Source organism: Hypomesus nipponensis, chromosome 7 (assembly GCF_054491055.1).
Source record: "Hypomesus nipponensis isolate SF chromosome 7, ASM5449105v1, whole genome shotgun sequence".
NCBI classification, from domain to species: domain Eukaryota; kingdom Metazoa; phylum Chordata; class Actinopteri; order Osmeriformes; family Osmeridae; genus Hypomesus; species Hypomesus nipponensis.
The window spans coordinates 3,436,309-3,450,000 of record NC_140367.1 but is presented as its reverse complement, the minus strand read 5'-3'; the positions used below and the strand labels follow the sequence as shown (position 1 = coordinate 3,450,000).

General features: G+C 48.6%; 2 protein-coding genes across 7 annotated transcripts in view; one reads left to right on the top strand and one right to left on the bottom strand.

The window, feature by feature from the left end:
- LOC146276366 (protein PHTF2) overlaps positions 1-11,422 on the bottom strand; it is a 26,463-nt gene extending 15,041 nt beyond the window's left edge. For 3 of the 6 annotated variants that reach the window (XM_084701744.1, XM_084701749.1, XM_084701748.1), the window contains exons 1-2: positions 11,274-11,422; positions 1,844-1,924 (exon numbers count right to left, since the gene is read on the bottom strand). In XM_084701744.1, the coding sequence (XP_084557870.1) occupies positions 1,844-1,888 (45 nt within the window). In that variant the 5' untranslated portion in view covers positions 1,889-1,924; positions 11,274-11,422. Of the gene's footprint in view, positions 1-1,843; positions 1,925-4,136; positions 4,709-5,401; positions 5,609-6,064; positions 6,158-11,273 lie in introns of those variants that run through there. The other 3 variants (XM_084701747.1, XM_084701745.1, XM_084701746.1) reach the window with 3 other exon arrangements.
- A 409-nt stretch (positions 11,423-11,831) lies between these two features.
- Positions 11,832-13,339, top strand: LOC146276365 (transmembrane protein 60-like). The gene is made up of 2 exons (XM_084701752.1): positions 11,832-12,002; positions 12,371-13,339. Exon 2 carries the CDS (start codon positions 12,445-12,447, stop codon positions 12,841-12,843), a length of 399 nt encoding a protein of 132 aa, XP_084557878.1. The 5' UTR covers positions 11,832-12,002; positions 12,371-12,444; the 3' UTR covers positions 12,844-13,339.
- Positions 13,340-13,692: the final 353 nt, after the last annotated feature.

Below are 13,692 nucleotides of genomic sequence, written 5' to 3'. Positions count from 1 at the left end.
CTCTAACCATGCTGAACGTGAACAGTCCCACTCTCTAATACTGACCCTGACACTGTGTCTCCACCCAGGAGACAAACACTGTTTACTGTCCTCAGGGTGCTACACAGCTGCTGCAGTAGCACAGGAAGTCACACATTAACATTTAGAACTCCTAACTACACACACACACACACACACAAAGACACAAGCACACACACACACAAAGACACAAAGACACAAGCACACACAGGTTAAATCCCCAGCAGTCTATTGACAACATAACACCATCTCTATAAAAGACTGGAATAATCCCCAGGGCTCTTCAACACATCAGTCCTTTATATAGCACCCATACTCTTATGTATATATTCAGACTACTGGACAGTCACTAGGCCTGGTATAGCTCTGTGGACTCAAACACCATCATTATAAAGTGGCCTTAAAAATTCCTCTCTGGTGCTGGTCTGCTCTGGTATTACTGGATAGTTCTGAGTCTAGTCAGAGAGACTGACAGTGAGACAGACAGAGAGACAGACAGACAGACAGAGAAAGGCAAGCATGGAGACAGCCATAGAGAGAGGCAGAGAGAGAGAGACAGACAGAGAAAGAGGCAGGCAGACAGACAGACAGACAGACAGACAGACAGACAGACAGACAGACAGACAGACAGACAGACAGACAGAGAGGCAGGGAGACAGACAGGGAGACAGACAGAGAGAGGCAGGGAGACAGACAGACAGAGAGGCAGGGAGACAGGCAGGCAGGCAGGGAGACAGACAGAGAGAGGCAGGGAGACAGACAGAGAGAGAGGCAGGCAGGCAGGCAGGGAGACAGAGAGAGGCAGGGAGACAGGCAGGCAGGAAGACAGACAGAGAGGCAGGGAGACAGGCAGGCAGGGAGACAGACAGAGAGAGGCAGGGAGACAGGCAGGCAGGGAGACAGACAGACAGACAGAGAGGCAGGGAGACAGGCAGGCAGGGAGACAGACAGAGAGAGGCAGGGAGACAGACAGAGAGAGAGGCAGGCAGGCTGGCAGGGAGAGAGGCAGGCAGGGAGACAGACAAAGAGAGAGGCAGGGTGACAGACAGAGAGAGAGGCAAGGAAAGAGCCAGAGAGAGAGGCAGTCAGAGAGACAGACAGAGAGAGAGGCAGACATGGAGTCATAATGACAGACAGACAGGCTGGCAGGTACACAGACAGACAGTAAACTCCAGTAACAACCCACACCAGCCTGGTGGAGGATAGTCTCTACCTAAGCCGGCAGTCTCTGGTTAAGTCAAGCAGGGGGACAGACAAGTACAGACAGGACCTTTGTGTCTGTGGTGACTCCAACTAGCTTTGTCAGCGAGGCTCCTGACAAGTCTGGTTCTGTCAGTCCAAACAAGCACAGACAGGAAGCCCTAGCAACCAACCAGCTAGTACTGAAGGAAGGAGAACATACATCGACATCCAAATGACCAATTCTCTGTTAGGGCCTAAAGGAGGAGGGCTTAAAGGAGGCAGTGTCACTACGCTGGGCCAGCCCTCTGCTGAGGGTGTGATCCACTGGTAGGACAGTTAAAACTGTACAAAATAACGACACAATCTAAGCTATCTTTCGGTCCAGTTAACTTTGGAACATTGTTGTTAGCAAGGAAGATGTTCGAGGCTATACACAGCAATTATTCATTAGCGATAGAAAAAATATAATGAATAAATACCTAAATCCAAATATACATCCATATATAAATGTGACTCTAAAGCTAAATATCTGAATCAGTCCGAAAAGACCGAAAACGTCTTAGTCATGCTCTACTGTGGAGCTGCCACAGGTTCTGACTGGAGCATCAGCAACCAACAGGACGACAAGTAAATCGGTCCTTACCTTCTTCTGGTACCACACAACAGCATCTCGCACTTTGGACGCCATTTACACGTCGCGGGTCACGACATGGGACATCTTAGACTGCAGGAGGAGGGAGAGACGAAGAGAGAGAGAGACAGAGAGAGAGGGAGGGAGGGAGGAGAGAAGAGGAATGAAGGTAAGACAGTGTGTCACGGTACATATGAGGAGACGGCTGCTCTGACTGGCTTTTATAAGTACCAGCCTACCTGGGCGGGTACACACACACACACACCTCATGAATAGTTCAGCAAGCACACACACTTTTCTCTAACAGCGACTCCCAACACAACCACACACAAACACACACACACACACACACACAAAGCCTGTGTCAGGTGATAGAGCAGTTAATTAGTACTCTGCTACAGTGCTGTTAGTCGGATTCACATTCAAGTCAGGGTGGACAGGCTGTGCACACACAATAGTTTGTGTTTATTGGTATGCTGTAGCCAGATAATTATACAGTAAATAATTACTGACTATACATGGTTTGTGTGTGAAATAGAGAGTAAGAAACTGAATGGTTATGTAAGAGAGAATGGATAGAGTGAGTGGTCAAGAACTAAGGCTAAGTCTGCTTGGTTGACCTTGATGGACAGATTCACTCCCCCTTCCCCCCCCCCTCCCTCTCAGCAGTGCCAGGGGCAGATACAAGGTCACAGCCCAAGCTGGGACACACAGGTGTACAGCTTAGAGATCACTCAAATAGACCTTGTGTCTAGGGCCCTTGATAGCTGTACAGTTGTATTTGTGTTAGTGTATTTAGACATTGTACTGTATCCGTGGATGTGTACATATTGTACAGTATACGTGTGTGTGTGTGTGCAGACCTGTTCTTATCCCAGCATACACACAGACAGAGCAGCTATCAGTACACTAAACTCTCTGATACACTATCGTGGATTGATGGAAGGATGAATGGATAGATGGATAGACAGATGGATGGTGGAGTATAATGAAGCTGGAGGATCAGGCAGACAGAGAGCAACTCCTGAGCTGTCAGTCTTCAGACAGCAGGCTGCTTGATCCCTCTGATCTGCCAGCTCTCTGAACACAACTGTACTGTGTTCTACTAACTACCCAGACTGTGCTGTACTGTGTTCTACTAACTACCCAGACTGTGCTGTACTGTGTTCTACTAACTACCCAGACTGTGCTGTACTGTGTTCTACTAACTACCCAAACTGTGCTGTACTGTGTTCTACTAACTACCCAAACTGTGCTGTACTGTGTTCTACTAACTACCCAAACTGTGCTGTACTGTGTTCTACTAACTACCCAAACTGTGCTGTACTGTGTTCTACTAACTACCCAAACTGTGCTATACTGTGTTCTACTAACTACCCAAACTGTGCTGTACTGTGTTCTACTAACTACCCAAACTGTCCTCCCCACCACTCGACCCAGGTAGCATGAATTCTGTAACAGCCATTCTGCCCATGAGAAGAGACAGGCCTGGGAACAAGGTTTTGTGTGTGTGTGTGAGAAAGAGCGAGAGTGAGTGAGAGAGAAGGGGGTTAGATTATGTGAACCATAATAACAATCTTCTCATGAAGCACCAACACACTTAAATCAGAATCCACGACTGTACTATAATCTGTGTTTTAAATCCGAAAACAAACAAAGCAGTGTGTAGACACCACACACACACACACCATCTGCACACTGATGGCTCCACTGCAACCTCTATTCTCTGTGTCCACCACTGGAACACAGTGATGGTCCAGTTGATAAACACAGACACCAGGGTGTGTGTGTGACTGTGTGTCTGTACAGTGTAAGAGCGTCTTCCTCTCTCTCCATAGTTCTCTTCACTCAACTTAATTTCAACACCTGACTCTATAATGCTCTCTTTCTCTGTCTCTCTGTCTCTCTGGAACTGTGGTAGTAGTACCTGGCAGGTCTTGATGTTTTCGCTTTGCATCCTGTGCACATCCTCTGCTCTCATTGTTTATATGTTGACAGACAGGAGTATTAACACCCACACCTACTGTAACCCCCCCCCCCCTCCTACAAGACGTATTCTAACCACCCAGCCTACCAGACGTATTCTAACCACCCCTCCTACCAGACGTATTCTAACCACCCCTCCTACCAGACGTATTCTAACCACCCCTCCTACCATTCTGACCGTGGACAGTTCCAGACTCTAACACCCGCCCTAACACAGAGTGAAGCAACAACACAAATCTTTTTGAAACCTGTTTTTCTTTTCCAATCCAGAAAACACACACAGACACACACACACACACACACACACACACGACCCTACCTGCACTCTCACTCCAACCTGTACACCATGTCCTCACAGTGTCCTCCACCTGGGAACACTGCACCATGTCCTCAGTGTCCTCCACCTGGGAACACTGCACCATGTCCTCAGTGTCCTCCACCTGGGAACACTGCACCATGTCCTCACAGTGTCCTCCACCTGGGAACACTGCACCATGTCCTCACAGTGTCCTCCACCTGGGAACACTGCACCATGTCCTCAGTGTCCTCCACCTGGGAACACTGCACCATGTCCTCACAGTGTCCTCCACCTGGGAACACGGCACCATGTCCTCAGTGTCCTCCACCTGGGAACACTGCACCATGTCCTCAGTGTCCTCCACCTGGGAACACTGCCAGAGAGCCCTGGGACAGGCTACCCCTGGCCCTGTGACCAGCTGCTCTCAGGGTATTTACATGTACACTCTCCAGCCTCTACAACATCAGCTGTGTGTGTGTGAGAGAGTGTGTGTGTGGGTGTGTGTGAGAGAGAGAGAGAGAGAGAGAGACAGTGAGTGTGTGTGTGTGGGTGGGTGAGTGAGTGAGTGAGTGAGTGAGTGAGTGAGTGAGAGAGTGAGAGAGAGAGAGAGACAGTGAGTGTGTGTGTGTGGGTGGGTGTGAGTGAGTGAGTGAGTGAGTGAGTGAGTGAGTGAGTGAGTGAGTGAGTGAGTGAGTGAGAGAGAGAGACAGTGAGTGTGTGTGGGTGGGTGTGAGAGAGAGAGAGTGAGTGAGTGTGGGTGTGAGAGAGTGAGAGAGAGAGTGAGTGAGTGAGTGTGGGTGTGAGAGAGAGAGAGTGAGTGAGTGTGGGTGTGAGAGACAGAGGTCTGCCCTTGTGTTTTCTCCTGTCAGGGTTGGGAGGTTCCATAACAGACAAGCACAGAATGTCCACTTCAAACTGAACCGACCTGGCTAATCAATCACATCTATGATAGTGCCCGTCTTCGTGTGTGTGTGTACACTACATTGTGTTTGGATTGAAAACACGGATAACAGAAAACTCATGGATTCCCATTAAGTGTGTTGTTGCTTGCTTACTCTTTAACAGACAGTGCAGGATAGGATCTGTCATTCATGCACCATTCCATGAACATGGCTCTCTGGATCTGCGTGCCTACATAAGGCAGCAGGAAGAGAGAGGCTCAGTCCAGAGTCATTACAGCAGTCACTTGTCCCAAAGAGCTCTGCTCCATTCCTGTCTTGGGGGTTTATGTGTGTGTGTGTGTGTGTGTGTGTGACGCAGCAGTTTAGAGGGTTGTGAGGCCGCACCTGGCAACCACATCTGTGGGTGCTGTCAAAACACAGGTGGTTTGAGCGTCTGAGGGAGCAGAAGCAGTCCCAGGTCTTCTCAGGAACCTCCCTGTCTTCACCTGAGGAAACTGGGCCCAAAGCCCTAAAGTCTGGATGAGTCATCGGGCTTACCACAGGCCCTGCACCAAACCCTCCACCAGACCCACGCCCATCCCTCATCCCTCCACCAGCCCTGTCTGTCTGTCTCTGTCTGTCTCTGTCTGTCTGTCTGTCTGTCTGTCTGTCTGTCTGTCTGTTTCTGTCTGTCTGTCTCTGTCTGTCTGTCTGTCTGTCTCTGTCTGTCTGTCTGTCTCTGTCTGTCTCTGTCTGTCTGTCTCTGTCTGTCTGTCTGTCTGTCTGTCTGTCTGTCTGTCTGTCTGTCTGTCTCTGTCTGTCTCTGTCTGTCTCTGTCTGTCTCTGTCTGTCTCTGTCTGTCTCTGTCTGTCTCTGTCTGTCTCTGTCTGTCTCTGTCTGTCTCTGTCTGTCTGTCTCCTCTGACACATGACAGATCCTGACAGGCAGAGTCACAGATGAACATGATGATACTGAGGATCTGGAAGTTCCCCGTGTCTCTCTTTGGGTTCTCCCTCGGCTGGTCTGACGGAACAGCCGCACGTCTGCCAGCGGCTGACTGGAAGTCACCTGTGATTCCTCTCCTGTGGTTCTGGAGACGCAGTCCCAGGCAGAGCCAGACACCCACACACCCATCCTGCTCTGGGCACAACGTCTGGGCTTCTACACAAGAAACAGCATACAGCATACATATGACCAAATATGAAGCGTACACACACACACACTTCCAAGTGGGTTGTGTGACAGTCACACATTTGCCAAGGTCACCATATAAAGAGCTGTAGAGTGCACTGACCTCAATAAAGTATTGGTCTGCTTGGCTTCTCTCTCCCCTCCCTCCTACTCCCTCTCCCCTCTGTCTCCCTCCATCTCTGCCCCCCTCTCCATGTTAAGTGGGTCAGGCTAGAAAACAACTGTGCAGTGTGGACGCCGCCAAAAATACACCATGAGGGAATATGACGGCCTGAAAATAGAGCCTTCCTGTCAGGGTCAACAGTGTGACCCCCCCCTCCCCCTTGCCACACACACACGCACACGCACACAGTTCCACAAACAAAGCCGTGTGTGAACAGACTGGACAGTAATAACACACCCCAAGACAAGCTCGAAAACAGGCGCTAGCAGGATTAGCAGAAGAGAGGACAGAAAAGAGGACAGAAGAAGAGAGAAGAGAAGTGAGGAGAGGAGAGGAGAGAGGGGAAGAGAGGAGAGTGGAAGAGAGGAGAGGGGAAGAGAGGAGAGGAAGAGACGAGACGAGAGGAGAGAAGGGAAGAGAGGAGACGGGAAGAGAGGAGAGGGGAAGAGAGCAGAGGAAGAGACGAGACGAGAGGAGAGAAGGGAGGAGAGGAGAGTGGAAGAGAGGAGAGGGGAAGAGAGCAGAGGAAGAGACGAGAGGAGAGGAGAGAAGGGAAGAGAGGAGACGGGAAGAGAGGAGAGAGGGGAAGAGAGGATAAGAGATGAGATGGGGGAAGAGAGGAGAGGAGGAAGAGAGGAGAGGGGAAGAGAGAAATAGAGGAAGAGGGGGAAGAGAGGAGAGAGGGAAGAGAGGAGCGGAGATGGTGGAAGAGAGGAGAGGAGATGGGGGAAGACAGGAGAGGAGGGGAGAAAAGAGGAGAGGGGGGAAAGAGAGGAGAGGGGAAGAGAGGAGAGGGGAAAAGAGGGGAGGAGGAGAGGGGAAGAGTGTAGAGGAGAGGGAAAGAGAAGAGAAGAATCTGATCCAGTCAGGTCCAGTGGCTAGAGATGCAAACACTTTTTTTTAAAGGATGGAGAGGGCTGTAGTCATGGTGACACTTTTTACTCTGCAGCATAAGCACCATGGCTCCAGAGGGGAGAAAATATGAGAGGAAGAAGCTCACACTAAAAGTTGGAAGATCTAGTAAAAACAGCCAGCGAGTAAAGGGGAAGGGAAACAGAGGGAGTGTGATAGCCCCTCAGAGCACAGCCTGGTGGCGGGAGGTTGCATAACACTGTGACGGTCTATAACATACTAGGCCTAGATATAAACTGTTGTTAAGAATAAAAAAAGAGACCGTACTCTGCTCATGCAACTAACCACACACACACACACACAGACCTCTGTGGGGGTGGTGTGTAACTCTAGCCACGTAGTCAGCCTTCCCTGGGCCTGTGCTGCATTTTTTATAAGCAGGAGAAATTACATCTCTGCTCAGGGACAGCAAGCGTGTGCGTGTGTGTGTGTGTGAGAGAGAAAGAGATACAGGGAGCGTGTCTGCGTATGTGTTTCAGTGCGTGAGTGGTCATGTTTTCCATCACGAAGGGTGATTCCCTTGCAAGCTCTAGTTACACCACAAGACCCCCTCAACTTGAGCTGCACTTAACCAGCTCAGATCATATACCCAGACATGTCACTCTCTCACACACACACACACACACACACACACACATTGAGGAGTGTCACAGATGTTCTTCTGACTGACATGGTTCCCACCAGACAACACACACGTCGCAGGCTACATTTGACATCTTTTCCCAGACCTACTGGGACACCAGCTAGCAACACGCTACTGTGTGTGTGTGTGTGTGTGTGTGTGTGTGTCTGTGTCTGTGTGTTAAACCGTTCTGAGCTACAATATTCCACCTAAAGGACCATGCTCTGTCAGCAGTGTGAAGTCACTAGTTTCCTGTCAGCTAAGCAGCTGAAAAACACACATGCATCCACAGAGTACGCATGAACACAGACCAGCTTACCTTCCTGTGACTGATCTGACACATCTTGACTGATCTTTCTCCTTTCTCTTTGGGGTGTGTGGTTGTGTGTGTGTGTGTGTTCCAGAGACCGAAAGGTGTGCAGCTGACACCAACACAATGTGACAGTGGTCAAAGTGGAAGGTATGTGCTGAACGTTGCACAAAGAGACACACACACTTCAAAAGGCAGCTAACGCCTCATGTCAAACACATACCAACTGACAAATGCGCCCAGTCAACAACAACCACAAACACGCACAAACACCTTCAGAGAAGAAAAAAAAATAAACTGTCTGAACCAGTGCCTGCTCCCATCCCCCAGAGAGAGAGAGAGAGAGACAGAGAGAGACAGAGAGAGAGAGACAGAGACAGAGAGAGAGAGAGAGAGAGAGAGAGAGAGAGAGAGAGAGAGAGAGAGAGAAAGAGAAAGAGGAAGAGGAAGAGGAAGAGAGACAGACACACAGACAGACAGACAGACAGAGAGAGAAATAGTGAGAGGGTAACAGAGAAAGAGGGAGAGAGACAGGGAGAGAAAGAGGGAGACAGAGAGAAATAGGGATAGAGAAGCCACAGAGCGAGGAAGAGCAGAGGGAGTAAGATCAGAGGGAGTAAGAACAGAGGGAGTAAGAGCAGAGGGAGTAAGAGCAGAGGGAGTAAGAACAGAGGGAGTAAGAGCAGAGGGAGTAAGAGCAGAGGGAGTAAGAGCAGAGGGAGTAAGAGCAGAGGGAGTAAGAGCAGAGGGAGTAAGAGCAGAGGGAGGAAGAGCAGAGGGAGGAAGAGCAGAGGGAGGAAGAGCAGAGGGAGGAAGAGCAGAGGGAGGAAGAGCAGAGGGAGGAAGAGCAGAGGGAGGAAGAGCAGAGGGAGGAAGAGCAGAGGGAGGAAGAGCAGAGGGAGGAAGAACAGAGGGAGGAAGAACAGAGGGAGTAAGAGCAGAGGGAGTAAGAGCAGAGGGAGGAAGAACAGAGGGAGGAAGAACAGAGTGAGAAAGAGGGGAATGGGAGTAGGAGAGGAGCTGAGAGCCTCTTGGCTCTGCTGGCTTTTGGAGGAGGCAGCCCTCCCCAGGAGGCAGCCCTCTCCAGGAGGCAGCCCTCCCCAGGAGGCAGGAGGCAGCCCTCCCCAGGAGGCAGCCCTCCCCAGGAGGCAGGAAGCAGCCCTCTCCAGGAGGCAGCCCTCCCCAGGAGGCAGCCCTCTCTAGGAGGCAGCCCTCTCCAGGAGGCAGCCCTCCCCAGGAGGCAGCCCTACCCAGGAGGCAGCCCTCTCCAGGAGGCAGCCCTCTCCAGGGCAGGATCAGAGGCAGGAGCCTGTAATGCTCCTCAGCTTAAAAGGCAGCAAATAGCCCATCTCCCTGTGTGCTCCAGGTTATGCAAGACCCAGCAGCAGAGAGGACGGCCTTGATATAGCCCTGCTTGTCTATCCCTCCACATGTCCAACTGGAGCTTTGCTGCTTTAAAAGGCTAGGGAAAGCAGCAGTTAGCCAAGAACAGGTTGGAAATAACTCACCGATCCAGTGTGACCTTGAAGAGCGAACATCAAAAAGATCCTAACCTTGTTATTAAACATGACAAAGACCGATGTGGATCTGAACTGCATTGTGCGCAGACACACACACACACAATTCTGGAAAATGTGAGTGAGTGGCCTATAACTATAAGGCCTTGGCATGTCAGTTCATAGAGGAAGTGACTATGATCAAATACAATCTTCTGTTTATAGCCCAGAGCAGGCCAGTCAGTGTAATCCACAAAGCAGTCATTATTCCTACTCACATGTTTAAGTGAGGAGAGCATTTCTAGCAGACATTTGGGCTTGGCTGTCCTTCACGTGAGCATGCTCTGGTGAGCATGACACACATTCTTACTTTCAAACAGGCTGTTAAGAGGAGAGTCCAGACAGAGATAGAAAAAAAGAGTCTACAATTTAAACTGTTTACCAGATGTGGCGGCGAGTGAAACAGACATACACGCGTTTTTTTTAACCAATAAACTGACCATAGCGTGCAGTCAACAGACAAGCTGTGTGTCACTTTGTTGCCAATGAGTAAGAAATATACGTCGCTCAGCCCTTCAAAGGAATAAACCACCACTATGACAAGTCAATTATAGGCTGTTCCGCAGTTAAATACAGTTAAATGAAATGATCGAACCAGACAGTGGCTGCTGTGGATATATATATATATATATATATATATAATATTTTTTTTTTTTAACACGGTAACCAATTGGCTGATAGGTGATACATTCACAGATCATTAGGCTATGGTTCCAGTCAGTCAGTGGGTCAGTCGGCTAGCAAAATGCGACATTGTACAACTGGGCGAGACAGAACTGAGAGTCAGACAAGCAGTCAGTCGGTCACGCACATACACACACACACACACGTTCGTGATATGATATCTAACTAACATCGTCACCAAATAGCGGGTGACGCCGCATTGCTACACGAGTATAAAATATATACAAAATCCTGCAATAGTACATTTAATCTATGACTTTGGTGTATGTTCTCTGATTTTGCGTTTTAAATTGAGGCTAGATAGTTTGTTTGTTCAAATATATTTTAAAAACACAGCTAAGTCGTGTAAACTGAGCAAAAATACAGTGTAACGGCACAAGCTACCGTAGCAAGCTAGCATAGCTAGCTCTGGCTTAATTAACCTATGTAGTTCATCATGACTAACCAAAGAAAATCATCCGTATCCATTATTTTAGGTCAATCAACCATTCGCGATGAATAATCTGAAAACGTGTCTAGCAGTCCTTTTAACGTAATGGTTGGATGCAACTGATATTGCGGCATTCTATCCAGATACAATTAACGTTACTGTAACTGGGCGACAAATTTATAACACCCTACTTCAATCCTGCCATTGACTTGTTTTCAAACAATGCTTTTATCTGCAAGCTAGCTAGCTAGCTAATGCTATACGAATGGAGAGCTATAGTATAGCTCTATCTAGCTGGTTTAACAGCGAGCCCCCGTGGATAGCTAGCTAGTGGTCCCGCTAACACAGAAGCCGAATTAGTCTAAATACACCCCTACATTGTCTCAAATAACCACTTTCTATGTCTTACCTGACTCGGTATTGTAGCGTTTTCAAGAGGATGGATACTTGGACATGGTCCGAACAGTTTACACTTAATGTAACTTGCAAGCCCAGTTCATTGTGTCAGAGAGATGCTTCCACTAGTTAGGGAATGTTTTTTTCTTCCTTTCGCTCAACCTCCACCGCGATTACAAGGTTGGTCGTGTTCGAAACCGAAATGAACTGTATATAGGGGCAAAACAATTTGATATTACCGTCTCCTGTTTTGTCTTCCAGCAAATGTAGAACTACATGACTGCATTCCTGCAAACAAAACTTAGTACAGCAGAATGTATTGCGCTACTATTTAGTTATTTCCTCAAAGGTGCAAAGGGCTTGTTTTATGAAACTAACATCAAATCATTGCCCAATGACATTTATTTTACACGGCAAAATTTGGCGAGGGACTGCCCCCTTCTGGCCAAAATGAATTATGAGAGCGTCAATTTGTCAGCATATTAGGGGTGTTACGGTAAAAACCAAACATGACTGACATTAAATTTTACCAATGATCTCTAGAAGTTGACATCTCTGGCCAATACTAGAGATTTCCACTGGGCGTCAGTGTGGGTTTCTAGATTTTGTATGATCTGGGACATTACGATCCTAATGTTCGTTACCTACTAATTAAATATATTGTATCCCAATATTCCGTTCATATATCAGATATTGTCGCACAGATATTTCGAAAGTTGTTTGTACGATACGTCGGTAAAAGGTAGGCTTATTTGTTAGAAAGCGATAGCTATTGTCTAGCCTGTTATTGCTTTGCAGCTGGATGTGGTTTGGCTGCTGGGTCATGCTTTTGGCAAATCTGTGGCTAACGCCAGCGGTGTGTGGCTAGCTAGCTGGCTATGTTTATTGTGTTTACAATGCAAATTATGTTTGATGAGGCGTTTTACAGTCAGTACATGACTTTGTGATTAAATACAGCATGCTATCCAGTCGGCAACAGCCATAGTATTCATAATGTCAACGGTTGCTCCTAGCTAGCCTCAGTAGAATCCAGACAGACTGTCGTCTGTCAAAGTTACAAGCTTGCTTGCATGTCATTTCCACCGGACTCACTCGTCCATCTCTCCTCAGGACCAGCGGTGTCTGAAACCAGAACAGACTCCTCCATCCTATGTTTATGTCGGGACACCGTCCGTAGCTGAGAGATGTCGCTGGCTCAGAGAGTTCTTCTGACCTGGTTATTCATCCTCGTCTTCCTCATCATGCTTGTACTGAAGCTCGATGGCAAAGTCCACTGGAACTGGTTCCTTATTTTTCTACCTGCATGGATCTTCGACGGCATCCTTATACTAATGCTCGCGGTGAAGATGGCGGGCCGGTGTAAACCAGGATACGACCCGCGAAATGGTTCGCCGGGCCTGAAAAAGAAGGTGTGGTATCTGGCAGCCATGCTGCTGAAACTGGGCTTCTGCCTGACGCTTTGCGCCCGGCTGGAGAAGCTGACGGAGGTCAAGATAACCCTGGTTTGCATCCCTCTCTGGAGCATGCTGCTGGGAGCCATGGTGGAACTGGGTAGCAACATATTCCCTGACAGTAGAGACTGAGCCCAGAACGATGGTGAGGCCAGGGGCTGGGGTACAGCCAGGGCTGAGGCCAGGGCTGAGACCAGGGCTGGGGCAGGGGCCGGTAAGAGGAGAGGTTGAGGCCGGATCTGTGGGTGAGACTTAAAGGACGGCTTAAGGTTGGATGCTGATTTGCTTGGAAAATCTGCTTAACCCAGACTGTCGTAAAAATACAGTCAAAGGCCCAAGCCAAGTCCCTGACTGGGTAAGAGGAAACATACTTTCTCTCTGTCTAACTCTTTGCTCTCTGCCACACATCTCTCTTCTGTCTGCATGTGCTAATGACACACAGCTGCAGAATGACACAGCTATGTGGCACCAGAGACAAGGAGCCGTTTCCATTCTTCTTAGACATCTTCAAGAAGGCGTGTTCGGACCATTTTGTCAGGAGTACATTTGTTATTTATATTGTCACGTGTGTGTCAAATGATTGTTATTGTTTTATGCATTGTTAAGGAATAAAGTCATTGAGAATAGACGTCTGGGCGTTCATGTTTAGTTCCTGTGTGACACCAAACCAGTCTACACACTTGCAGCAGCTCTTATTTCACATAGCAGGACTTCCAACTCATCGGTTGCAGGATGGTGAGTGGGCTACGTGCATAAGGGCCCAGGGCCGGCCCAAGGCATAAGCGAACTCAGCGGCTGCTTAGGGCCCCCGTGGCCACCAGAGGGCCCCAAAGAGCACATTAAATTAATTATTTTAATTAATTAAAAATAATTAATTTATTTTTAAAGCAACTCAGATGGGCAAATCAATTCTGCTTAGGGGCCCCATAAAGGCTTGGGTCGACCCTGTGAGGACCACAGGAACTCACAGCTCGCCGTCAG

Coding starts and splice junctions, on each gene's coding strand:
- LOC146276365 (XM_084701752.1), top strand. CDS start 12,445: ATGTCGCTGGCTCAGAGAGTTCTTCTGACCTGGTTATTCATCCTCGTC.